The sequence below is a fragment of the Pseudophryne corroboree genome, chromosome 1 (assembly GCF_028390025.1).
Source record: "Pseudophryne corroboree isolate aPseCor3 chromosome 1, aPseCor3.hap2, whole genome shotgun sequence".
NCBI classification, from domain to species: Eukaryota; Metazoa; Chordata; class Amphibia; order Anura; family Myobatrachidae; genus Pseudophryne; species Pseudophryne corroboree.
In genome coordinates, this window is record NC_086444.1 from 52,509,057 (window position 1) to 52,535,275 (window position 26,219).

Genomic DNA, 26,219 nt, shown 5'->3' on the forward strand with positions numbered 1-26,219 from the left:
TTAGTGGTAGTGATAGTAAAAATGGGCGTGGTCACGTATCATGAGGGGCGTGGTCACACAAAACTAGGTGAGTGGCTACATGACATTAGGGGCAATGCAACATTATGACACACACTGTAATGCCCCTTACATATTATGCCAAACACCGTAATGCCCATTACACATTATGCCACACACCGTAATGCCCATTACACATTATGCCACACACTGTAATGCCCATTACACATTATGCCAGACACCGTAGCACCCATTACACATTATGCCACACACTGTAATGCGTTACATATTATACCACACATCGTAATGCCTATTACATATTATGCCACACACAGGTATACCACTGACACCATTTTATGTCCCACACACAAAATTGCCCCTTATAAATTATTCCCCAGAGGTGGGCGGGTGGCCCAAATTTTCTTAATGATACTCCGTACCACCCCGTACCACCCTACTTTCAGCACTGGTAGTACTACAAATCCATACTCATTTATCCCTTTCCCATGCACTGTATATGAGTAGATGTCCCACCAGAACCCACCAGAACCTGAGCAACCCCCCTCCTCCATTTCTCAACCTCCCCTCTCCTTCCCTCCTACCAACTCTGACATCTTTGTTCCCTGTATCTGGAGAGGAAGTCATGGTCCTCATCCGGTCCTCACCCCCCTTCACCTCCCCACTTGACCCTATTCCCTCCCGCCTTCTCTGCTTCCTTTCTTCTTCTGCCTGTTCCCATCTTGCCCATCTACTCAATCTCTCCCTCTCATCAGGCACCGTCCCTTCTGCCTTCAAGCATGCACTTGTCTCCCCTATTCTTAAAAAACCCACCCTTGATCCAACCAATCTCTCCAACTACCGACCCATCTCTATTCTCCCTTTTGCCTCCAAACTTCTTGAGCGTATTGTCTGCAACCGCCTCACTGTCTTTCTTTCTTCCCATTCACTGCTTGACTCTTTCCAGTCTGGTTTCCGTCCTCAGCACTCCACTGAAACTGCCCTCACGAAAGTTTGCAATGACCTCCTTGCTGCTAAATCCAGGGGCCACTACTCTCTGCTTATTCTCCATGACCTCTCTGCTGCTTTCGATACTGTAGACCACCCTCTCCTCCTGCAAATCCTTTACTCCTTTGGTTTGCGTGATACTGTTCTCACCTGACTGTCCTCCTACCTTTCTGACCATTCCTGCTCTGTCTTCTCTCATGACTCTACCTCCCCCCCACTTCCTCTACCAGTAGGTGTCCCCCAAGGTTCTGTTCTTGGGCCTCTCCTTTTCTCTCTCTACACATCCTCATTAGGTGAGCTCATTAGCTCTTTTGACTTAAAATATCATCTCTACGCTGACAATACTCAAATCTACCTTTCCTCCCCTGCTCTCCTCACTCGTATCTCCAACTGTCTCTCTGCTATCTCCTCCTGGATGTCCCAGCGCTTTCTTAAACTTAATATGTCTAAGACTGAGCTGATCATCTTCCCTCACTCCCGCATAACCTCACCTCCCACAATTTAATTATCCATTGATGGCACAACTATCTCCTCTAGCCCCCAAGTGCGATATCTTGGAGTAATCCTTGACTTCTCCCTCTCCTTCAAACCACACATTCAGTACCTCTCAAAAACCTGCCATTTCCACCTCAAAAACATCTCCACTGGTCATCTCCAGCTTCACTGGCTACCCTTCCGAATCAGAATCCAAATCAAGCTTCTCACACTCACCTACAAAGCACTCACCCACTCTTTTCCCTCTTACATCTCTGACGTTATCTCCCTTTACACTCCCATCCGTCCTCTTCGCTCTGCTAATGCACGCCGTCTCTCCTGCCAACTGATTACCTCCTCCCACTCCTACCTACAAGATTTTGCACGTGCTGCTCCCTATCTCTGGAATTCTCTACCTCTCCCCGTCCGACTCTCCACCTCTCTACAAAACTTCAAATGGACTCTCAAGACCCACTTCTTCACCAACCCAGCCAACTCTCCTCCTAACCCTCTTGTCTATGCTCACTGTCTACCCCGTCTGTGTCACTCCGGGCTGTTAGCCTTTTAGATTGTAAGCTCGCAAGAGCAGGGACTTCTTTCCTCATGTACCTTTCCTTTTCTTACTTACACTATCTTATACTCCATACTCCCTTTGATGGCACCTAACCCCGGGTTTTCTATACCTGTCCTATATTGTCTTTTACTGTAAGTGCTGTTTTCTTGTTTGCTCATTTGATTATGTACTGTGTAATGGGCGCTGTGGATCCCTTGTGGCGCCATAGAAATAAAGGATAATAATAATAATAATAATAATAATGTCTGTTACAAGAACTGTATTGGGAGTTTTCATTTTGTAGCATCTTTGAAATACACATTAACCGCATTTGATTTCAGAGAGCAAAATGCACTCGCTAATGAAGGATATATTTTCTTTTTAGTGTTGAAATGATTCGCTTGGGGCAAAGTTTCTTCATAGACTGGGATTTACACATGTACTACCCCAAGAAAGACACCCCGGCCAAAGCCAGGACAACGTCACTGAATGAACAGCTGGGCCAGATCGAGTATATATTCACCGACAAGACCGGGACTCTGACTCAGAACATAATGACGTTTAAGAAGTGCAGTATAAACGGGAACACCTATGGTAAGTACAGTGATGAACACCAAATTAAAATTAAAAACTGCTGCGGAGAGAGGTGGCTCCCTAGAAGTGTTAGGGTTGTTGTCCTTTCATTACGTTGCTATGGGGTCCACAAAGTTCTAGTGCTCCTGCTCCACACATCATGTCCTCCTCCTCTTGTGTTCTTCTCTGACTCCTCTGTATTGACAGCATTGGGACTTCATGATGTTACATGCTTGTGGGGCCGGATTAAAGTCCACATGGGCCTGTGGCTAAAAATGATCAAGGGCCTATTGTGAGAAGTTGAGGAGGTGTGGCTAATGTCGTGTGGGTGTGGCCAGTGACATTTGGGCGTGTACACTGCCTACACTATACGCCCCAATGTCTCCCAAAATTCATAAAAGTAGAAAAACAGCCTCGCTTTGTGAGGAAATAAAAAATATAACTTAAATTCTTATCATTTATGGCAACTATGTGATCAGCTGGGTAGTTAAACATCATCATGCTGTAATGGTGATGGGCCTATTTTTATCTGGGGCCTGGAGCTGTAACTCCATCCGCCCTATTGTTAATTTGGCCCTGCATGCGTGGCATATCAGGGAGATGGGGGCTGGCAGCCTTCTTGAGATAGCCAGGAGTTCAGTGCCACCGGAACGGGAAGCCATGTGTGGCAGGGTCAAATAACAGGCAGCCGTAGTGCGCTCTCTGTCTGGAATCCTAGGTGGCAGCACTGTTTGCCTGACCCTCTGCGCAGTTGTCTATATAACAACCAAACTTTCCAATGGTCCGAAGCACCAGCGTAAAATAAATAATTGGCAATACTGTAATTCCTTATTTATTAAATAATATGTAAAAATGAAGGATTCATATACAAAAATGAAAACAGAAAACTAAAATCTATGATGCGTATAAAGAACAGGGAAGTATTATAGTATCTTGCAGAAGTATTCATACCTCTGACAAATGATCTCATTTTGAGGCATAATGAATCCTACAGTGCCATCTTGTTCTTTGAGATATTTTTTTTATTTTTTTTTATTTAATATTTTTATTGAAGAGAAGTCGAATATGCTGGTACAAGACAAATAGGAGATGATGACTCCAAATGAAATATTCAAAATCACATACATGTTATCCCATGGGGAATAACCAAATGTAACATCAACAGGGAAATACATCATCAATACCATATATATATATATCGACAACAATTTTTCTATGTTTGAACGAAAAGTAAAGAGAAGGATAGAAGGAGAGAATCAAAGAAGAAGAGAATAAGAGAGAGAGGAAGAAAGGGGAAGGGGGGATGGGAGAGTGGGGGATCATCATAGCAACATACAAGGTAGAGTCATGTCGTGGGAGGTAGCACCCCCTAACTGCAATCTTTACCAACTTTACAACTGTGGACAGTATAATACCTTGTTTGCTTATTGAGACCCATTTGACAGAGGGTATCACACTCCGGCAGTAGAGGGCATAGTATAGGTGAACCAAGGATCCCATATCCTCCTATATTTCTCTGACCTGTCCCGTAAGGAGGCCGTGATTTTCTCCATCATGGAAATATGCCATATTTTAGCTATCAACATGCTCCTAGGAGGGGGAGTGTTTTTTTTCCAATTTTTAGCTATCACACATCTGGCGGCGTGTAGAATTTGGAGTACCAGACTGCTCGCCTGGGTGTCTAAGTTGGACAAAGGTAGGCCCAGGAGGGCCGACCAAGGGCCCAATGCTACTTGCGAGTGGAAAATGGAGCCAATGAGGGTTTCCACCTGGGCCCAGAACGTGCATATTTTGGGGCAGGACCACCAGATGTGCTTAAAGTCTCCAGTCTGGCCGCACCCGCGCCAACACAATGGGGACGACCCAGGAAAAATCTTATGCAGTGTTGCAGGGACCCGATACCATCTAGTATAGACTTTATAGGAATTTTCCTTCACTAAGGAGGAAATTGAGGACTGGGCTACATTTTGCCTGATGATTTCCCATGAGTCCTCTGCAGGGGGTGGGCCAAGGTCCTGTTCCCATTTACGCTCATGGGGAAGTATGTTCGCTGCCTTCAGAGAACGTAGTAGACCATTAAGTATGGAGATAATACCCTGCCGCATGGGAGAATAAATACACAAACGTTCCAGGGGGGTGGAGATATTTTTATTTTTAACCGCCGGTACAGAAATTTTTTTGTTTTCTTAATGTGCCTTTGTTTTACTGTTCTAGAACGGTTTTCATAGTTCATTGCGCTTAGCTCACAGACTCTGTATTATGTCTACCTACAGTATGCCTTTCATTGTTTAACAGACACATTTATGTTCTGCTGTACAGTAAAAGAGATAAAATGCTGAATGTCTCTTCCAGGTGAACAAAAGAAACTGACTGGAAAGCAACTCAATGAGGTCAGTACGCTGCTGCCTTAAAGCTAAAATAAGTGGGAGCGCACTATACGTAAACGTAATGCTAAATGTACAGAAATATAAGGATATTATGATCACTTTTAATTCTAAATTGATCAAACAACTAGAGTTGTAGTTCATTGGAATGTATATGTGCAGGGCAGTAGACAGCCTGACAGGGCCCAGGTACTTTTCAGGGGGTGTGGCCTAATCACAGGAGGTGTGGTCATGCACTCCTAGGAAAAAAAAGACATTTTTTTTTTAATTTAAAACGCCTCCCTGGCCACACGGCAGTGTTTGCTGGACTGCAGAGAAAAGCTGCTGCTGCAAGGTAAGTGGGGAAGGACCTGGGCCCCCACTGGGCCCCTCCATAAGACCTGGCCCTGGGTAATTAGTCCCCCACCACCACCTCAGTGCCACTGCATATGTGCTTGCCGTATATACATGTACTGTTCTAGATCTTTTCAAAGACATGGGAGACAATGGATAAAAACACTTGCTGGTGAAATATTTTTTTTTCCCTCCAATGTTTTTTCTTTTTACCAATTCCGTCATATAGAAGAATAGGTATACTAGCAGTGATAACGCTACTGGCATTATTGCCGGTGAAGACTTCCCCATTCTTTTAGGAAAGTATTGCCAAGATATTGTACAACAGCAATGAATATTCTTTTAATGCCAACCCAGTACATTGGTAAGACCATTGGAAAAAAAAAAAAGTAAATACATTTTTCTGAGCCGGTCTATTTGAAATGATTATTGTTCCAATTACTAGAAAATACATTTTTAATTTCTCAGGAGGGTGATTAATATAACTTATTAGATTCAGCTATAACTTCAGAAGATTTAGCTTGACAGATTTTGCAAAATCCACCCATTTTCTTATGCAGCATCTCAGACAGACAAATGGGGTCAATGCTGAACGATCCATATATAAATTCTATAAACAATAACAAAACCTTGTCTGTACTAATGGCGCTATATCAGAAGATTACATATCTTGCGGCCATAATATACACAGTATGTGTGTGAGAGTCAGTAGCGGATCTTGCCACGGGCAAGCAGGACTTTTGCCCGGGGCGCCGCCTTCCGGAGGGCGCTGGCGCCATCCGGAGGGCGCCGCACCGTGGCAAGATCCGCCACTGCTGCCCGCTGTGTCCCCCGTCCGCCTCCGCTGCCCGCTGCCGTCCCCGTCCGCCTCCTGTGAAGGGAACTAGACGCTAGTTTCCCTTCGTGGAGAGTAACTTTGCTGAGCGGTGCGCGATGACGTCATTGCGCACCGCACAGCAAAGGTCCTCTCCACGAAGGGAACTAGACGCATAGCGTCTAGTTTCCCTTCGTGGAGAGGACCTTTTGCTGTGCGGTGCGCGATGACGTCATCGTTGGGTACAAAGCGAATCGGTGCTGGGCGATGGATTTAACGAAGAATCCATTCGCACAGCCGATCGCAAGGAGATTGACAGGAAGAAGGCGTTTGTGGGTGTCAACTGACCATTTTCTGGAAGTGTTTGGAAAAACGCAGGCGTGTCCAAGCGTTTGCAGGGCGGGTGTCTGACGTCAATTCCAGCCACAAAAAGACTGAAGTGATCGCAGCGGCTGAGTAAGTCCAGAGCTACTCAGAAACTGCAAAAAACTTTTTCATCCCGCTCGGCTACACACGCGTTCACACACTTGCAAAGCGAAAATACACTCTCCTGTGGGCGGCAACTACGCGTTTGCACGGCTGCAAAAAGTAGCTAGCGGGCGATCAACTCGGAATGAGGGCCTTTATCTCCACCCAAGGCTTAGTAAATAGACCCCTAAATAACTGGGAAAACAGAAAGGTCACTCTGCTCACATTCTCCTGAGTATGAGGCAACGGCCAAGGTTTTTATTCTGTTTTAGAACATATTTTAAGTTGTGTGATGCATAAAATTTAATTTTAAGGGAAAAAAAACCTTATTTTTTAGATGTCTAACATCATCTGTTTTTATTTCCAGCAAGTGGACTTCAGCTGGAACATGTTAGCTGACCCTAACTTCACATACAATGACAAGGACTTAATTGAACAAATCCGTTACGGAAATGATCCAAATGTTTGCCAGTTTTTTAAGCTAATCGCCCTGTGCCACACTGTAATGGTGGATAAGACAGACGGTGAGTACCACTTCCGGTGTTTGCATTCAGAATATCTAGTGACAAGCTGCTTAACCAAGTCTGTCTCTGACCCTTTTATAGAAGGCGACATACGCTACGAAGCAGCGTCTCCAGATGAAGGTGCGCTGATCACAGCCGCCAGGAATTTTGGCTATGTCTTCCTATCCAGAACACAGAGTACAATCACCATTAGTGAGCTCGGGAAAGAAGTGACTTATGAACGTCTTGCTATTATGGACTTCAATAGTGATAGAAAGCGCATGTCTATAGTAGGTAAGCCACGTATTGTACAATATCGCATAGCTGTGTATTTGCTAAAAATGGCTTCGTTTTATTTATATAACAAAGATACATGAGGTAAAATGAGCTGAATTAGTCCATTCGCTCACAGTGAACGTAATTTGGTGTAATACAGAGGTAAGCTTCATGTCCAAAAGTGTACAAAAATGGACACGTACCTCAGCTACCATTTTGTTATGTGAAGGGCCTATACAACACATGAGCATTTTTACACGTTTATTTGAGAAGAGCAATTAATACCTTAATACTCCCATGTTTCCTTATACCACCCCCAGTTTTTACACCATCTTTGCACAGGAACATGAGCCACAATTATATAAGAAGCAGATTTTCTGATGGAAAATGACAAAGACATTGGGAGTTATTCTAAAACAGAAATTAAGTGGCTAAATCAAATCTTATTTACTATATTTGTGTGACATCTTTAATGCAAACAATGTATATATTCACTTACAGTCCGAGGACCAGACGGGAAAATAAAACTGTACTGCAAGGGAGCTGACACAGTCATCTATGCTCGTTTGCATCCAGGCAACCCAATGAAAGAGGAGACTCAGGAAGCTTTAGATGTACGGAGGTTTTCTATTTTATATATATCTATATGGGACCAAATATAATAGCCTGCCACTTGCAGGAGCCATCAGTTTTGCGATACCTGCGAGATAGTCATTAGGTTTACGTGAAACCTGCAGAAGTGAATGAAGGACCACACAATACAAAGGAGAGGCCACATGTGGGCCCCACAGAGACTGGTCTGACATGTCTCCTTTGTAGAATTTGATTGCAGATTTCAGCAGTAGTCCCTTGGCACTATAGTCCACATGTTAATCATTTTACACTACACTGCAATGTCAGCCTATGGGCAGTTGTGACACTACGTAACTATATAACTTTATATCAGGTGTTTGCCAATGAGACCCTGAGGACCCTCTGCCTCTGCTACAAGGACATCAGCCAGGTGGAGTTTGAGAAGTGGCACAAGAAGTACAAGGCTGCCAGCATAGCGATAGCCAACCGTGATGAGGCGCTGGATGCAGTATACGAAGAGATTGAGACCAACCTAGTGGTAGGTGACACAAGAGCTGATGATGACTTGTAGCATCCTTGCAATCTGTCCCGGATAGTGCTGCAGGGTTCTGAAATCAGTGGGGCTCACCCGGCCTCACGAAAGAGTTGGCCCATCTCCCTCTGTCGCCCACTTCAGTTGGCGGTTGTCCAGGGGTATGATGAAGTGATTCCCCCAACCCCACCCATCAGAGAGAGTATGACATCTCTGTATCAACCCCGTATGTTTATCCTCTTACAAAAGCATAGTTGTATGTATGTAAGTATGTAAATAGGCCTTGGCAAAGCCCCCACCTTGTTGTAGGCTGTTCCCTGCTTTTCACGTGGGAACTATTGGAGTCCTGGTTTTGGATTTATGGATTTATCTCATGTATTCATAGTTACTGGGAGCCACAGCTATTGAAGACAAGTTACAGGACGGAGTGCCCCAGACAATCTCCATACTGGCCAAGGCCGACATAAAGATCTGGGTCCTAACTGGGGACAAGAAAGGTGAGTGTGCTGTGTAAACCCTTGTGCAGGTTACAGATGGAGGGGACTTTGTTGCACGGTCTGCTTTGCATCACCCTGTAGCTTTCACAGCTAATTCCCAGGCACTTCAATGCAAACATCTGTAACATATAACTGTATGGGATTATAGTGGGCTGGTTGTTCCTAACTCTGTATCAGGGCCACCAGGAATACGGCCTGGCCCCAGTATTAAAGGGGAAAGACCAAATGAGTGTAGGCATGCACTGAATATCAGAGCTTGCTGTACATGCTGCGCCGCATTGTCACCTCGTATCGTGGGTGTATCTACGAACCCTTACTAACTGGGACCCTCATACAGACTCGGGTAATTCACACTTCCTTCCCCCCCTTTTGGCACCCTCTTTCTACATAGCAGGAACTGCCTACTTCTACTCATCAACCCTCATATCTACCTTATACGCACCACTGCCCACCTCTTATCAGTGTGACCAGCAGATAGGTACAACGCTGGCCAGAATGTTCTGAAATGGGGTCCTATAGTTCTACTTGCAGGAAGTCATTGTTGATTAAAATGTGGCATTTGGGTGGAGATAGACAGTTCCAACCAATGAAATCTGGATATCTAGATGAGGGACATGAGACTGAACAATGCAGAAGAGCTGAAGGCCGCTATTGAAACATCCTGGTCTTCCATATCACCTCAGCAGTTCCATAGGCTGATAGAATCCATGCCACGCCGCATTGAGGCAGGAATTCATGCAAAAGTGGCCCAAACCAAATACTGAGCATTTGCTGACATTTCTGTATTTAAAATCCTTTTTTTATTGATCTTATGTAATATTCAAATTTTCTGAGATTTTGGATTTGGGTTTATCTGAAGCTGTAAACCACAATCATCAAAATTATACAAAAACAGGCTTAAAATATCTCACTTTGCATGTAGTGAGTCTATATAATGTGTTAGTTTCACCTTTTAAGTTGAATTACTGAAATAAATAAACTTTTACACAATATCCTAATTTTGTATGTACAAAATACTTGGGACCGGAAGCATTTTGGATATTGGATTTTTCTGTACTTTGGAATAATTGCATACCATAATGAGATATGTTGGGGATGAGACCCAAGTCTAGACACAGAATGACTTTGTTTCATATACACCCTATATACACACAGCCTGACAGTAATTTTATACGGGTTCCGGGTGATGAGTTGACAGTAATTATTAGGTTTTACTCGGTTCTCAAAACGGCATCTAATTGGCTCACGGATGTCACGTGTTTTGTATAGCCAATAAGATTCGGTTTTGAGAACCGAGTAAAACCGAGTAAAACCGAATCCGCTCATCTCTAATTATTACGTCATCAGTCAATAGCTCGTCCCCATACGGTTGACATGCATTAGTCCAACATGTACAAAAGTTCGACAGTGCTGAAGGTCAATAGGTTCAAAAAGTTGAGAGGTTCATATGGTCAACATGACGACGGTTGACACACACAATTGACAAAAGTCTGTTTTTTATTTTGTTTTACTTTTTCATCCTTTAAACTAATTGTACAATTAAAATTGTACAATTTGCGTCGACCATTTCCACGTCAACATTTTGCTTGGGTCGACTTCTTTTTACCTCTTGGCATTTTGTATTGTCTACCTTTTTCATGTCGATCTACTGACCCGGCCAACCTACTTCATGTCAACCATATGGAGTTGACCTAGTGACTACCGACCTGTTTCAGGTCAACCTTATGATTCCCCCCCCACCCCCCCTTTTATACAATCTTTTTAATTATTTTGCACATGAAAAAAGTTTGTGTCGATTGCCCCATCGGGTGTGGTATTTAAGGTCGACAGTCACTAGGTCGACAATGTCTAGGTCGGCCACTATTGGACGACAGTAATTTGGTCGACAGGGTATCTAGGTCGACAGGGTCTTTAGGTCGTCATGTTCTAGGTTGACAGGTCAAAAGGTCGACATGAGTTTTTATGTTATTTTGGTGTCGTTTTCTTCGTAGAGTGACCGGGAACCCCAATTAGTGCACCGCGTCCCCTCGCATGGCTCGCTTCGCTCGCCATGCTTCGGGCATGGTGCCTTCACTTCGCTCGGCACAGATTACCATTCCAATCGTAGTCCACGTAGATCATTAAGTATGAATAGGTTAAAAAAAAAGAAAGAAATTGTGAAAAACTCATGTCGACCTTTTGACCTGTCGACCTAGAACACGTCGACCTAAAGACCCTGTCGACCTAGACACGCTGTCTACCTAGTTACTGTCGACCAATACTGGTCGACCTAGACATTGTCGACCTAGTTACTGTCGACTTAGAGACCGGTCCCGCCCCATCAGAAAGGAAAGGTGTCACTATCTCAGTCTCGCTCAAAATATTCCGTATTCCGGAATATTCTGTATTTTAGAATTTTGGATATGAGAGACGCAACCTGTAAACAACCTAAATCTGCATAGATTGTGTAAAGCCACCACTGATCTGTGCGTATATAAATATCAAAGACACCTATAGTTCCAAATACAAAATCCAGTTTAGTCTATTATGCATACATAAATCCGCTCATGTTCCTCACTGTCTCCCATTAATCTATCTTATTTTTAACACCTAGGGGGATATTCAATTACCCACGGTACCCACGGTTTCCCCGAACGTGTGTTTTTCACACAAAAAACTTTTTGTTTTACGGGAGATCTAATTGGATACCCCGTTAAAAAAATATCAGTGAAGCATCAGGAAAAATGCAAAACTCTCCCATTTTTTGCTTCATCATGGGATATAGGATACCGCCCTAACTGTATATTACTAATCCACAGAACAAGCGTTATTTATGCAGTGAAAGTGATACATGCTCATGTTATACTGGATTACTGGAATCAGTTTCATTTGAAGTTAAACATTATATCTCCTGGCTAATGTCTGATAACAAGTAATGAAAATACTGTTGTTCATTTCAGAAACGGCTGAAAATATCGGATTTGCTTGTAAGCTCTTAACAAATGAATCTATTATCACTTACGGAGAAGAAGTCAAGTAAGTACTTAATATGTTCTGTGAATATATAATTCTAGATTGTAGTAGATAATTGGCCTGCCCTGGCTCCACAGAATCTATACAGGGTACTGCAATGCGTTTTACCACCAATATTGAATAAGAGCATTTGCTATATACTATGTCAGGGGTGCCAAAACCGGTCCTCAAGGACCCCTAATGTGTGAGAACATCCAAACTCCACTCATATAGGGCCCTGGTCTGTATCAAACTTATAACCCCAGTGCTGTGAAACAACAGTGCTTACCACTGTGCCACCATATTATCCCCGCAGTCAATTTCAGGTAGTTGAAGTGCCTGAAACTTATGAAGAGATTTGGCAATACCTGCACATTTATGCATACTTATTAATATTATCTTCTATAATAATATAAACGTTCCTAGAATTATACCAATAGTATTCCAGGCAATTTCCAAATTGTTTTTCTCAATATTCTGTATAATGGCCCTCATTCCAAGTTGATCGCTCGCTAGCTGCTTTTAGCAGCATTGCAAACGCTAGGCCGCCGTCCTCTGGGAGTGTATCTTAGCTTAGCAGAATTGTGAACGAAAGATTAGCAGAATTGCTAGTAAATATTTTCTTTCAGTTTCTGAGTAGCTCCAGACCTACTCCTAGATTGCGATCAGCTCGGTCCGTTTAGTTCCTAGTTTGACGTCACAAACACGCCCTGCGTTCGGCCAGCCACTCCCCCGTTTCACCAGCCACTCCCGCGTTTTTCCCTGACACGCCTGCGTTTTTTAGCACACTCCCGGAAAATGCTCAGTTACCACCCAGAAACGCCCCTTTCTGTCAATCATTCACCGATCAGCAGTGTGACTGAAAAGCGCCGCACGAACACCAGCAAAACTGCTAAGTTTTTAGTTAAATAACTAAGCGCATGCGCGCTGCGTACCATGCGCATTTAGCAACAAATCGCAGGATAGCGAAAATCGGCAACGAGCGAACAACTTGGAATGACCACCCATATTCTCTCTGTGAGAAACATTTACAACTGCAAGTAAATAAATCAAGACATAGGAGTCTATTTACTAATCCTTGGATGGAGATAAAGTAGACGGAGATAAACAACCAACCAACCAGCTCCTAACTGTCATTTTTCAAACACAGCATGTAAAAAATAAATAAATAATAAGAATTTACTTACCGATAATTCTATTTCTCGTAGTCCGTAGTGGATGCTGGGAACTCCGTAAGGACCATGGGGAATAGCGGCTCCGCAGGAGACTGGGCACAAAAGTAAAAGCTTTCTGACTAGCTGGTGTGCACTGGCTCCTCCCCCTATGACCCTCCTCCAAGCCTCAGTTAGGATACTGTGCCCGGACGAGCGTACATAATAAGGAAGGATTTTGAATCCCGGGTAAGACTCATACCAGCCACACCAATCACACTGTACAACCTGTGATATGAAACCCAGTTAACAGTATGATAAACGTAGGAGCCTCTGAAAAGATGGCTCACAACATAAAACAACCCGATTTTTTTGTAACAATAACTATATACAAGTATTGCAGACAATCCGCACTTGGGATGGGCGCCCAGCATCCACTGCGGACTACGAGAAATAGAATTATCGGTAAGTAAATTCTTATTTTCTCTGACGTCCTAGTGGATGCTGGGAACTCCGTAAGGACCATGGGGATTATACCAAAGCTCCCAAACGGGCGGGAGAGTGCGGATGACTCTGCAGCACCGAATGAGAGAACTCCAGGTCCTCCTCAGCCAGGGTATCAAATTTGTAGAATTTAGCAAACGTGTTTGCTCCTGACCAAGTAGCTGCTCGGCAAAGTTGTAAAGCCGAGACCCCTCGGGCAGCCGCCCAAGATGAGCCCACCTTCCTTGTGGAATGGGCTTTAACAGATTTTGGCTGTGGCAGGCCTGCCACAGAATGTGCAAGCTGAATTGTACTACAAATCCAACGAGCAATCGTCTGCTTAGAAGCAGGAGCACCCAGCTTGTTGGGTGCATACAGGATAAACAGCGAGTCAGATTTTCTGACTCCAGCCGTCCTGGAAACATATATTTTCAGGGCCCTGACTACGTCCAGCAACTTGGAGTCCTCCAAGTCCCTAGTAGCCGCAGGTACCACAATAGGCTGGTTCATGTGAAACGCTGAAACCACCTTAGGGAGAAATTGAGGACGAGTCCTCAATTCTGCCCTGTCTGAATGAAAAATTAGGTAAGGGCTTTTATATGATAAAGCCGCCAATTCTGAGACACGCCTGGCTGATGCCAGGGCTAATAGCATGACCACCTTCCATGTGAGATATCTTAATTCCACAGTGGTGAGTGGTTCAAACCAATGTGATTTTAGGAACCCTAAAACCACATTGAGATCCCAAGGTGCCACTGGAGGCACAAAAGGAGGCTGTATATGCAGTACCCCCTTGACAAACGTCTGAACTTCAGGTACTGAAGCCAGTTCTTCTGGAAGAAGATCGACAGGGCCGAAATTTGAACCTTAATGGATCCTAATTTTAGGCCCATAGACAGTCCTGTTTGCAGGAAATGTAGGAAACGACCCAGTTGAAATTCCTCTGTAGGGGCCTTCTTGGCCTCACACCACGCAACATATTTTCGCCAAATGCGGTGATATTGTTTTGCGGTTACATCCTTCCTGGCCTTGATCAGGGTAGGGATGACTTCATCTGGAATGCCTTTTTCCTTCAGGATCCGGCGTTCAACCGCCATGCCGTCAAACGCAGCCGCGGTAAGTCTTGGAACAGACAAGGTCCCTGCTGGAGCAGGTCCTTTCTTAGAGGTAGAGGCCACGGGTCCTCCGTGAGCATCTCTTGCAGCTCCGGGTACCAAGTTCTTCTTGGCCAATCTGGAGCCACGAGTATAGTTCGTACTCCTCTCCTTCTTATGATTCTCAGTACTTTTGGTATGAGAGGCAGAGGAGGGAACACATACACCGACTGGTACACCCACGGTGTTACCAGAGCGTCCACCGCTATTGCCTGAGGGTCCCTTGACCTGGCGCAATATCTGTCCAGTTTCTTGTTGAGACGGGACGCCATCATGTCCACCTTTGGTTTTTCCCAACGGTTTATAATCACTTGGAAGACTTCTGGATGAAGTCCCCACTCCCCCGGGTGGAGGTCGTGTCTGCTGAGGAAGTCTGCTTCCCAGTTGTCCACTCCCGGAATGAACACTGCTGACAGTGCTATCACATGATTTTCCGCCCAGCGGAGAATCCTTGCAGCTTCTGCCATTGCCCTCCTGCTTCTTGTGCCGCCCTGTCTGTTTACGTGGGCGACAGCCGTGATCAATACCGGTTGACCCTGAAGCAGAGGCCTTGCTTGACTTAGGGCATTGTAAATGGCCCTTAGTTCTAGGATATTTATGTGAAGAGACGTTTCCATGCTTGACCACAAGCCCTGGAAATTTCTTCCCTGTGTGACTGTTCCCCAGCCTCTCAGGCTGGCATCCGTGGTCACCAGCATCCAATCCTGAATGCCGAATCTGCGGCCCTCTAGAAGATGAGCACTCTGTAACCACCACAGGAGAGACACCCTTGTCCTTGGAGATAGGGTTATCCGCTGATGCATCTGAAGATGCGATCCGGACCATTTGTCCAGCAGATCCCACTGAAAAGTTCTTGCATGGAATCTTCCGAATGGAATCGCTTCGTAAGAAGCCACCATTTTTCCCAGGACTCTCGTGCATTGATGCACTGACACTTGTCCTGGTTTTAGGAGGTTCCTGACTAGCTCGGATAACTCCCTGGCCTTCTCCTCCGGGAGAAACACCTTTTTCTGGACTGTGTCCAGAATCATCCCTAGGAACAGTAGACGTGTTGTTGGAATCAGCTGTGATTTTGGGATATTTAGAATCCACCCGTGCTGACGTAGCACTACCTGAGATAGTGCTACTCCAACCTCTAACTGTTCCCTGGACCTTGCCCTTATCAGGAGATCGTCCAAGTAAGGGATAATTAAGACGCCTTTTCTTCGAAGAAGAATCATCATTTCGGCCATTACCTTGGTAAAGACCCGTGGTGCCGTGGACAATCCAAACGGCAGCGTCTGAAACTGATAATGACAGTTTTGTACCACAAACCTGAGGTACCCTTGGTGAGAAGGGTAGATTGGGACATGGAGATAAGCATCTTTGATGTCTAGAGATACCATATAGTCCCCTTCTTCCAGGTTCGCTATCACTGCTCTGAGTGACTCCATCTTGAATTTGAACCTTTTTATGTAAGTGTTCAAGGATTTTAGATTTAAAATTGGTCTCACCGAGCCGTCCGGCTTCGGTACCACAAACAGCGTGGAATAATACCCCTTTCCCTGTTGTAGGAGGGGTACCTTGATTATCACCTGCTGGGAATACAGCTTGTGAATAGCTTCCAATACTGCCTCCCTGTCGGAGGGAGACGTTGGTAGAGCAGACTTCAGGAACCGGCGAGGGGGAGACGTCTCAAATTCCAATTTGTACCCCTGTGATACTACCTGCAGGATCCAGGGGTCCACTTGCGAGTGAGCCCACTGCGCGCTGAAATTCTTGAGACGGGCCCCCACCGTGCCTGAGTCCGCTTGTAGAGCCCCAGCGTCATGCTGAAGACTTGGCAGAAGCGGGGGAGGGCTTCTGCTCCTGGGAAGAGGCTGCCTGGTGCAGTCTTTTTCCCCTTCCTCTGCCCCGGGGCAGAAATGAGTGGCCTTTTGCCCGCTTGCCCTCATGGGGACGAAAGGACTGAGTTTGAAAAGACGGTGTCTTTTTCTGCTGAGAGGTGACCTGGGGTAAAAAGGTGGATTTTCCAGCCGTTGCCGTGGCCACCAGGTCCGATAGACCGACCCCAAATAACTCCTCCCCTTTATACGGCAATACTTCCATATGTCGTTTGGAATCCGCATCACCTGACCACTGTCGCGTCCATAACGCTCTCCTGGCAGAAATGGACATCGCACTCACTCTAGATGCCAGGGTGCAAATATCCCTCTGTGCATCTCGCATATATAGTAATGCATCTTTTAAATGCTCTATAGTTAATAATATACTGTCCCTATCCAGGGTATCAATATTTTCAGTCAGGGAATCCGACCAAGCCACTAGAGCGCTGCACATCCAGGCTGAGGCGATTGCTGGTCGCAGTATAACACCAGTATGTGTGTATATACCTTTTAGGATATTTTCCAGCCTTCTATCAGCTGGTTCCTTGAGGGCGGCCGTATCAGGAGACGGTAACGCCACTTGTTTTGATAAGCGTGTGAGCGCCTTATCTACCCTAGGGGGTGTTTCCCAACGTGCCCTAACCTCTGGCGGGAAAGGGTATAGTGCCAATAATTTATTAGAAATCAGCAGTTTTTTATCGGGGGAAACCCACGCTTTATCACACACCTCATTTAATTCATCTGATTCAGGAAAAACTACTGGTAGTTTTTTCACACCCCACACAATACCCTTTTTTGTGGTACTTGTAGTGTCAGAAATGTTCAATGCCTCCTTCCTTGCCGTGATCATGTAACGTGTGGCCCTACTGGACATTACGTTTGTCTCCTCACCGTCGACACTGGATTCAGTATCCGTGTCTGGGTCTGTGTCGACCATCTGAGGTAACGGGCGTTTTAGCGCCCCTGACGGTGTCTGAGACGCCTGAACAGGCACTAATTGATTTGCCGGCTGTCTCATGTCGTCAACAGTTTTTTGCAAAGTGCTGACATTGTCACGTAATTCTTTAAATACGACCATCCAGTCAGGTGTCGACTCCCTAGGGGGTGACATCACTAACACAGGCAATTGCTCTGCTTCCACATCATTTTCCTCCTCATACATGTCGACACAATCGTACCGACACCCAGCACACACACAGGGAATGCTCTGATAGAGGACAGGACCCCACGAGCCCTTTGGGGAGACAGAGGGAGAGTTTGCCAGCACACACCAGAGCGCTATATATATATATATATACAGGGATAACCTTATATAAGTGTTTCTCCCTTTATAGCTGCTGTTTTATATTAGCTGCCAATAGTGCCCCCCCCCTCTCTTGTTTTACCCTGATTCTTGTAGCAGGACTGCAGGGGAGAGTCAGGGAGCCGTCCTTCCAGCGGAGCTGTGAAAGAAAATGGCGCTTGTGTGCTGAGGAGAAAGGCTCCGCCCCCTTCACGGCGGCCTTTTCTCCCGCTTTTTTCAGGAAAACTGGCAGGGGTTAAATGCATCCATATAGCCCAGGAGCTATATGTGATGCATTTCTTTAGCCATATAAGGTTTTTACAGTGTTTTATTGCGTCTCAGGGCGCTCCCCCCCAGCGCCCTGCACCCTCAGTGACCGGAGTGTGAAGTGTGCTGAGAGCAATGGCGCACAGCTGCAGTGCTGTGCGCTACCTTATTTGAAGACAGGAACGTCTTCTGCCGCCGATTTCTCCGGACCTCTTCGCTCTTCTGGCTCTGTAAGGGGGCCGGCGGCGCGGCTCCGGGACCCATCCAGGCTGAACCTGTGATCGTCCCTCTGGAGCTAATGTCCAGTAGCCAAGAAGCCCAATCCACTCTGCACGCAGGTGAGTTCGCTTCTTCTCCCCTTAGTCCCACGATGCAGTGAGCCTGTTGCCAGCAGGACTCACTGAAAATAAAAAACCTATTTAAACTTTTACTCTAAGCAGCTCAGGAGAGCCACCTAGCATGCACCCTTCTCGTTCGGGCACAAAAATCTAACTGAGGCTTGGAGGAGGGTCATAGGGGGAGCAGCCAGTGCACACCAGCTAGTCAGAAAGCTTTTACTTTTGTGCCCAGTCTCCTGCGGAGCCGCTATTCCCCATGGTCCTTACGGAGTTCCCAGCATCCACTAGGACGTCAGAGAAATATAAATAACATGACAGTTGGAGCTGTTTGGTTGGTACTTTATCACCATGCAATTTATCACTTTCCGTGGCTTGATAAATCTTGGCCACTGTCTGTAACATTGCAGTTAGGAGCTGATTGGCTGGTACTTTATCTCTCTCCACTTTCTCTTTCTACAAGGCTTAGTAAATAGACCCCATACTAACACTTTCGCCGCTAAGCCAAACGTGTCTGATCTGTGTTGCTTCTTACAGCACCTTAATACAGAGAAGAATAGATCTACAGGCGGGAGAAGGGAACCACGAGCAACTGAACAATGAACGGAACTCTCAGTCCAATAAAAACCGTACTCTGATCATTACAGGTTCATGGCTGGTGAGTAAACGCGGTGCGAATAAGTGTAAATAAAGTGAAAGGTGCACAATATAGGGGGAATGTACTTCTTCAGTCGAATGAACACAGGTGCCCGTTTTAGCCTACTATTAAACTGGGTGTAGTATGGTATGCCGGCGACCAGCATACCGGCGTCGGAAGCCCGACCGCCGGCATACCAACAGCGTGGTGAGCGCAAAGGAGCCCTTGCAGGCTCGCTGTGCTCGCCACGCTGCGGGCATGGTGGCGCGCTACGCGCGCCGCGCTATTTATTCTCCCTCCAGGGGGGGCGTGGACCGCCACGAGGGAGAAAAAGTGTCGGTATGCCGGCTGTCGGGATTCCAGCGCCGGTATACTGTGCGCCGGGATCCCGACAGCCGCAACCTGAAGACCACCCATTAAACCCTTGCAATATGAATAGCATCGCTTTCCCATACAATGTATTTGTCCACTATAATTCCTGTTTATTCAGCAACTATTGTGTCTGCTACATTATACAAATTTCAAACAATGAGAGTTCTTATCACAGAATGAAATCTTGCTGGAAAAGAAAAAGAAGAAAAGAAGACGTCTGAAGCTGAAATTTCCCAAGACTGCAGAACAGAGGAAGAAGGACGTGCAGGAGAAAAGCAAAATCAATGTCTTGAAAGAGCAGCGGCAGAGGAGTTTCGTAGACCTGGCGTGCGAGTGCAGTTCCGTCATCTGCTGTAGAGTGACTCCGAAACAAAAGGCTATGGTCGTAGACTTGGTGAAGAAATACAAGAAGGCCATCACCTTGTCCATCGGAGATGGGGCCAATGATGTCAGCATGATAAAGAGTAAGAGAGTTACTGGGTTACCTGCAAAATGTTCATTTTAATTTCAACATATAGATTAGTCCTTGCATGGAATGGGCAACCAACAAAGTCAGGAAACATTCCGCAATCAAACTGTTCCGCCAACCCTCTGACTTAAGCATGCATGTGTATCTTAAAGATTATGTTCACCAAAACAGCTCCTCTTCCTCCAACTAGCAAAATTGGTAACGGCTCTACCAGAGATATGGGGCTTGGGGAGAAGGGGACAGAAGCCAGGCAATGTCAGGTCAGTTTCCTGAACATGGTCTTCTGAGAACAGATATGGGTCGTCGTCTGGGCAAATGCTCAGAACAGAGAGGAGATCTGGAACTCGGAGGATGGAGCTGTATCACAAGGGCCTAGTCCAAGTTGGACAAAGTCCTGATAAAGAGCTGTTGAATTTGAAATATGCATATTTAACATATATGAACCCACAGCATAAATACTGAACAGCGGGATCGGTATACACCAACCTAAATATGGGAGCTGGTAGCTGACTACGTTCATGTTTTAAAAATTGTTTACAAAATTGTCTACGTCTAATATGGCAGTTATGCCACGTGCTGCAAATTGTGCCATAGTGTTGGCAAGGTTTAGGATTAGGCACAGGCCTGAGCATAGGGGCAGTATTGGTGGAGAGGTGGCTCTTTCCCTGTGTGGCATGTATGCCAAAATAATTATCTGCCATCTGAGAAGAAAAACAAACTGAGGGAATGGGGTAAAGAACAATTAAGTTTAACAGAGGTGCGGATGAACTGTGCTTATATCCACATGTAAATGTCTCCCCAATCCCTCCTTCGGGTTCAGTATGATTTACCGGCAGCGGGGATGCTATACCCCTCCATCCCCTTTCACTTATATAAACCTATCTGCCCCGGTGGCTGCCAGGACTGTATTACAGTCAATGTTATCTAAACTACAGCACCATATTCCTGAAAAGTTTAAATAAAGCCAGCACTATATATATATATATATATATATATATATAGACCAAAATCCGGCACTCCACGAGAACAGCATAGATTACTTGGCTCGGTGCCCTCCAGAGAACATGTCCAATGGCGTGTCTCACATATCTTTCCAAAGGCGGCACTCCGAACGGATACATAAAGTGCAAGGAAACACTGTCATGCAGTTTCCTTGAACTTTATTTATCCTTTCGGAGTGCCGCCTTTGGAAAGATATATATATATATATATATATATATATATAAAATCTCCAAACAGAGGGACGGCACTCATAGGATTTTATAATGAATTGTATTAAAAAAATAGAAGAAAAGATCCAATGCTTACATCATCAACGTTTCGGTGTAGACCACCGTCATCAGGATGTAGACAAATACACAACAACACAGACCAATGGTAAACATGAATCATGCCCTTGAATGCTTGGCTTGATTCTATGGAAACTACACCTAGGGTATACCTAGTAAAACTCAATGTGGGTGGTCTGGAGTCCTACCACAGCCCTGTGCCATCCTTTATGAAGGGTCCCTGTTCCTTACATGTCTTTCCTAGTGTTTGGTGAAGTCCCTCTGTGGTGGCTGACAACACCCCTTGAGCTTGGGTCCTTAACACTGCATTCCCTGGTGGGCCCTTCATGCCCCAGTTCAACACTGCAAGGGTCAGACACCCTTGGTGAGAGGTATTACTCCGTTTAGACATTAGACTTTGTGTCCCTTGATAAGTAAGGAACTTATTTAGGCGATGGATCCAAACCTTGGTTCCAGCAAGTTGCTTTGCTCATCAGTGGCTTGTCTTTGTGTACTTTGCAGCTGCCCATATAGGTGTCGGTATAAGTGGACAGGAAGGAATGCAAGCAGTCATGTCCAGCGACTACTCCTTTGCTCAGTTCCGGTTCCTCCAAAGGCTGCTTCTGGTCCATGGCCGCTGGTCGTACATCCGCATGTGCAAGTTCCTCAGTTACTTCTTCTACAAGAACTTTGCCTACACGCTAGTCCACTTCTGGTATGCCTTCTTCAACGGCTATTCAGGCCAGGTATGTTGCAGAAGGGATTCCTACTAAACAATTTTGATGATTGATGATGTAAAAAATTAGTTTTAAATGTCGTTTTGATATGAATACAAATATGTATTACCCAAACAAAGCCGGACTGGTGTCGCCTTCATTAGAAAAATGTCTTGTGAAATCGTATTAATGTGGTCCTTAATAAGTTACAATAGTTTTCCTCTCAAGTGTATTCAGCTATAAAGTCTATCACGACTATTGATTTGAGCTGCTTGGATCTTTCTTGTTTTATCAGTAGCTTCAGCAGATGCAAATTTAGTTGCACCTTATTGTATTCAGTTTCATTGTGTTCCCTATTTATCAGGTCATTGGAATGATCCGTGAGCCAACAAAAATTAGCATATCCTGTGGGAGCAGTGACTTGTCCGTTCGTACCATTACGTTATAAAAAATCAGGTTGCGTGAGACATGGCAGTGTCCCCCAATAGTAGTGATGTGAGGCTCCTGTGAAACAGATGAGGGAAGATTATGGAACACCTCTGTATAAAACAAAGTTCTCACAACCGGATCACATTGAACTGCTATGGCCACAACTTTACTGCATTCTTAGACAAAACCCTGAAGTTAGGTAGCCATAGCCAATGTGGCTAAGTGACTATTGATGGCCTGTAACCTTTAGCAGCCATTTTTATTGAGATCAATGGATGCACAACTTCCCAAAGGCCTATTCTGGCTCCAAGATGATCTTACTAGAACCTAAAATCTATATTATGTTATGTTATGAAAGTATATTAACTAAGAGTTGGCATCTCATAATTATTTATCATGTATTGGTCATGAAATTCTTCAGTGATGTCACAGGTCCCCATGAATATTAGCTGAGTCCAGGGGTGCTTAGGGGGGATTTTAAAGTCCCAGGTCCTGGAAATGCGAAAGCGGATTAGCCACTCCCGATGTGATGTGACCTTCGGCGGGCAGAATCGGTGGACAAGCCCCAAATGCCCAACAGGCCACACCCCCTTTGTATAGAGTCAGCATTTTTCATGGCAATTCTGGTTGAGACCACAAAATGTCCTCATGCACTATATGTAGACAGCGTGTGATGTTTAAAATACCTTGGATTATTATTATTTTTTAAATATATTTCAATTTGTTTGGATTTTTCTTGAAACCATTTTTTTTATTTCCAACCCTATCTTACATTACCAGACGGTATATGACACGACTTTCATGACTCTCTACAACCTATTATACTCCAGTCTTCCTGTAATCGTGGTCGGACTAACGGATCAGGTATACAGTCATACACTTTACAATGCAGATTGTAACTGAATTTTTCAAATGTTGAGTATAGCATTTTTTAAGAATATAGAATGATATTGTAGATATTCCAAGTGGAATAATTTCCCGTTGACTAGCAATTTACATAAAAACTGTTGAAAGAGGAGTGCGCTACTGCACAAACTCCAGTCTTCCTGTTCTCCAGGGAGGCTTCATGCACTATCCCAAGATGCCCACTGAGATCACTATTGAGCATGTGCTGGAGCCATCTTGAGTCAGCATAAGACTGTGAAGAATGTGGGAGACAGAAATCTCCTGCTTAGCTCATATGAGAGACCTGCAATTGCCCTCATATAAAGGGGTTCCAGCATCCCTTCACTGTTCCCTGGTTGCAGTATTCACCAGCTTGTAAACTATATTGACACCCCGCTCCTTTCAAGTTCCACTCCATCACCTGTGTGCATGTAACAGTGAGTACGGCTGTACCTGCTATCTATTAATAAAACAACAGGCGAGGCAACATTTACTCACATGGGGCTGTTTAGGGCATGGGGCTGTTGATGTATTTCTGCAGTCGATCAATGTGTCTACTCTTTGTACAACAGGACGTCAGCGACAAGTTGAGCATGCAGTGTCCCAGCCTGTACATTCCTGGACAAAAAGGACAATTGTTCAACTTCACGAAATTCTTCTTCAGTCTGTTATACGGTACTCTGACATCGCTCGTCATCTTCTTCATCCCATACGGCGCTTTCTGGCAAATGACGACGGAGGATGGGTTGGTGAATTCCGATTACCAAACATTTGCATTCACAACTGCTACTTCACTCATTATTATCGTTAATTTCCAGGTAAGTACATTGCAAAGGTGTTTATTTTTTTACTGATTATTAGAACATAAAACCTGATTTGTACAAATAAATGTTTTGGTAGAATATGTCTATTAAGTATTGATAAAGGCAACCCCAGGACAGGGCAAACCTCGTTGATCGCAGCTCAAGTACACACTCAATCGGTCAGCATCAGGTTCATTCACGGCTGCAGTCAGTGACCAGAAAAACAAAGAGAGTGAAGTAGGATATAGCAGAAGCAGAAGCATTTAATTTGAAAAAAACAGTACAATATAAAGAAGCTCAAATCTGCATACAATGACGTAATTTCCTGACACATAGGGGGTCATTCCGAGTTGATCGCTAGCTGTTTTCGTTTGCTGCGCAGCGATCAGGCAGAAAAAGGCACTTCTGAGCATGCGTATGCGGCGCAATGCGCAAGCGCGCCGTACTATTACAACGAACAATGTAGTTTCACACAAGGTCTAGCGAAGCATTTCAGTCGCACTGCTGGCCGCAGAATGATTGACAGGAAGAGGGCGTTTCTGGGTGTCAACTGACCATTTTCAGGGAGTGTTTGAAAAAACGCAGGCGTGCCAGGAAAAACGCAGGCATGGCTGGGCGAACGCAGGGCGTGTTCGTGACGTCAAAACAGGAAATGAACAGTCTGAAGTGATCGCAAGCGCTGAGTAGGTCTGAAGCTACTCTGAAACTGCACAAAAAAATTTTGTAGCCGCTCTGCGAACCTTTCGTTCGCACTTCAGCTAAGCTAAAATACACTCCCAGAGGGCGGTGGCTTAGCGTTTGCACGGCTGCTAAAAACAGCTAGTGAGCGAACAACTCGGAATGACCACCATAGCTCTATCTTATTGGCTAACAAAACCTTATCTTATACGTCATATATCTAGAAACTTCTATAATTAACATATGAACTTATTGGGTTAACTATGGGGAATTTTGCTAAAAACAAGACATACATTTGTCTGATATTGTGTCACACCTGCCTTACCACAAACGGGACAGATACCTTTGTGAAACCTACATGTCTAGCTGCTGATAGTTACATTTCAATCAGGAAAGTACCAAAAAATAGATTGGGGGGTGTTCACGTTTTTACCACGATTGGGAATAGAAAGCAATTTATCACGGATTTGGTTTCACCTGCCTAGGACTGCCGGCATCTAGGCTAATTGGATATCCCCGGGTGAGGTAACTGCAATTCACCACAGCTAATAAGATACCACCCTAAGGGCTATATTCAATTAGGGTCGAAAACTGCCGTCTGTCGAAAAGACGTCAGTTTTCTACTTTTTAAGGTCGAATAGTGAATCGATCTATTCAGTCCCAGCAGTTTTTATTCGCCAAGTCGTGGAATTCAACTTGTCGAATAGTACGTGAATTGGCGGTATAGCTGCCGATTCACGTACTTTTGAGTGAAACGGGGCCAAATTCAACAGGATTTGGCCCCGTTTCCGGCCATCTCAGTCCGACATTAAAAAATGTCCGACTAGGATGAGGGACCTTACAGGAGGGAGAGCAACGTTACAGCACAGCGCTGCAGCAGGATGTCTCACAGCCGCGCCGCTCACGGCAGCGTCCACCCGGCTCCAGCAAGTGAGGTCACGCTTGCTGGAGCCGGGTGGACACTGCCGTGAGGTCGGGCGGCTGTATGACATCCTCCTGCAGCGCTACTGTAGTGCTGATCTTCTCCGTCTGCCCGCCGGCTGTCCCCGCTGGTCTCCCCGCGGCTCCCCCCCTCCCTCTCCTCTCCTCCTCTGGGTCCCTCATCTCAATTCGACTTTTTAAAAGTCGAATTGTGATGAGATTGAATAGGGGTTGTCGGATCCATTCCGACAAATGCATGTCGGAATGGATCCGACCCCAATTGAATATACCCCTATGACTTTATAGCTCATTACTGTCTGTTATCTTATATTTGTGATATTGCATGTTAACTGTTCTATTTCTCCCTGTATGTTTTCCATGCAGATTGGGATAAACATGTCGTACTGGACCTTCTTATACAGCTTCTCAGTGTTTGGGACTATTGTGATTTACTTTTCACTTACATACGACTTACAAAGTAGCGGAATGCATCTCCTCTTTACGTCCTTGTTAACCATGACAGGTAAGTAC

The 26,219-nt window shown here is 45.1% G+C and overlaps 1 protein-coding gene across 1 annotated transcript in view; it reads left to right on the top strand.

The window, feature by feature from the left end:
• Window positions 1-26,219, top strand: part of LOC135055279 (phospholipid-transporting ATPase IC-like) — a 65,327-nt gene that overhangs the window by 34,487 nt on the left and 4,621 nt on the right. The window contains exons 12-25 of the mRNA XM_063959170.1: window positions 2,415-2,662; window positions 6,277-6,281; window positions 6,969-7,125; window positions 7,210-7,398; window positions 7,882-7,994; window positions 8,327-8,491; window positions 8,871-8,982; window positions 11,922-11,997; window positions 19,048-19,168; window positions 19,695-19,983; window positions 21,779-22,002; window positions 23,182-23,265; window positions 23,859-24,104; window positions 26,073-26,211. Coding sequence (XP_063815240.1) covers window positions 2,415-2,662; window positions 6,277-6,281; window positions 6,969-7,125; window positions 7,210-7,398; window positions 7,882-7,994; window positions 8,327-8,491; window positions 8,871-8,982; window positions 11,922-11,997; window positions 19,048-19,168; window positions 19,695-19,983; window positions 21,779-22,002; window positions 23,182-23,265; window positions 23,859-24,104; window positions 26,073-26,211 — 2,168 coding nt within the window. The remainder of the gene's footprint in view (window positions 1-2,414; window positions 2,663-6,276; window positions 6,282-6,968; window positions 7,126-7,209; window positions 7,399-7,881; window positions 7,995-8,326; window positions 8,492-8,870; window positions 8,983-11,921; window positions 11,998-19,047; window positions 19,169-19,694; window positions 19,984-21,778; window positions 22,003-23,181; window positions 23,266-23,858; window positions 24,105-26,072; window positions 26,212-26,219) is intronic.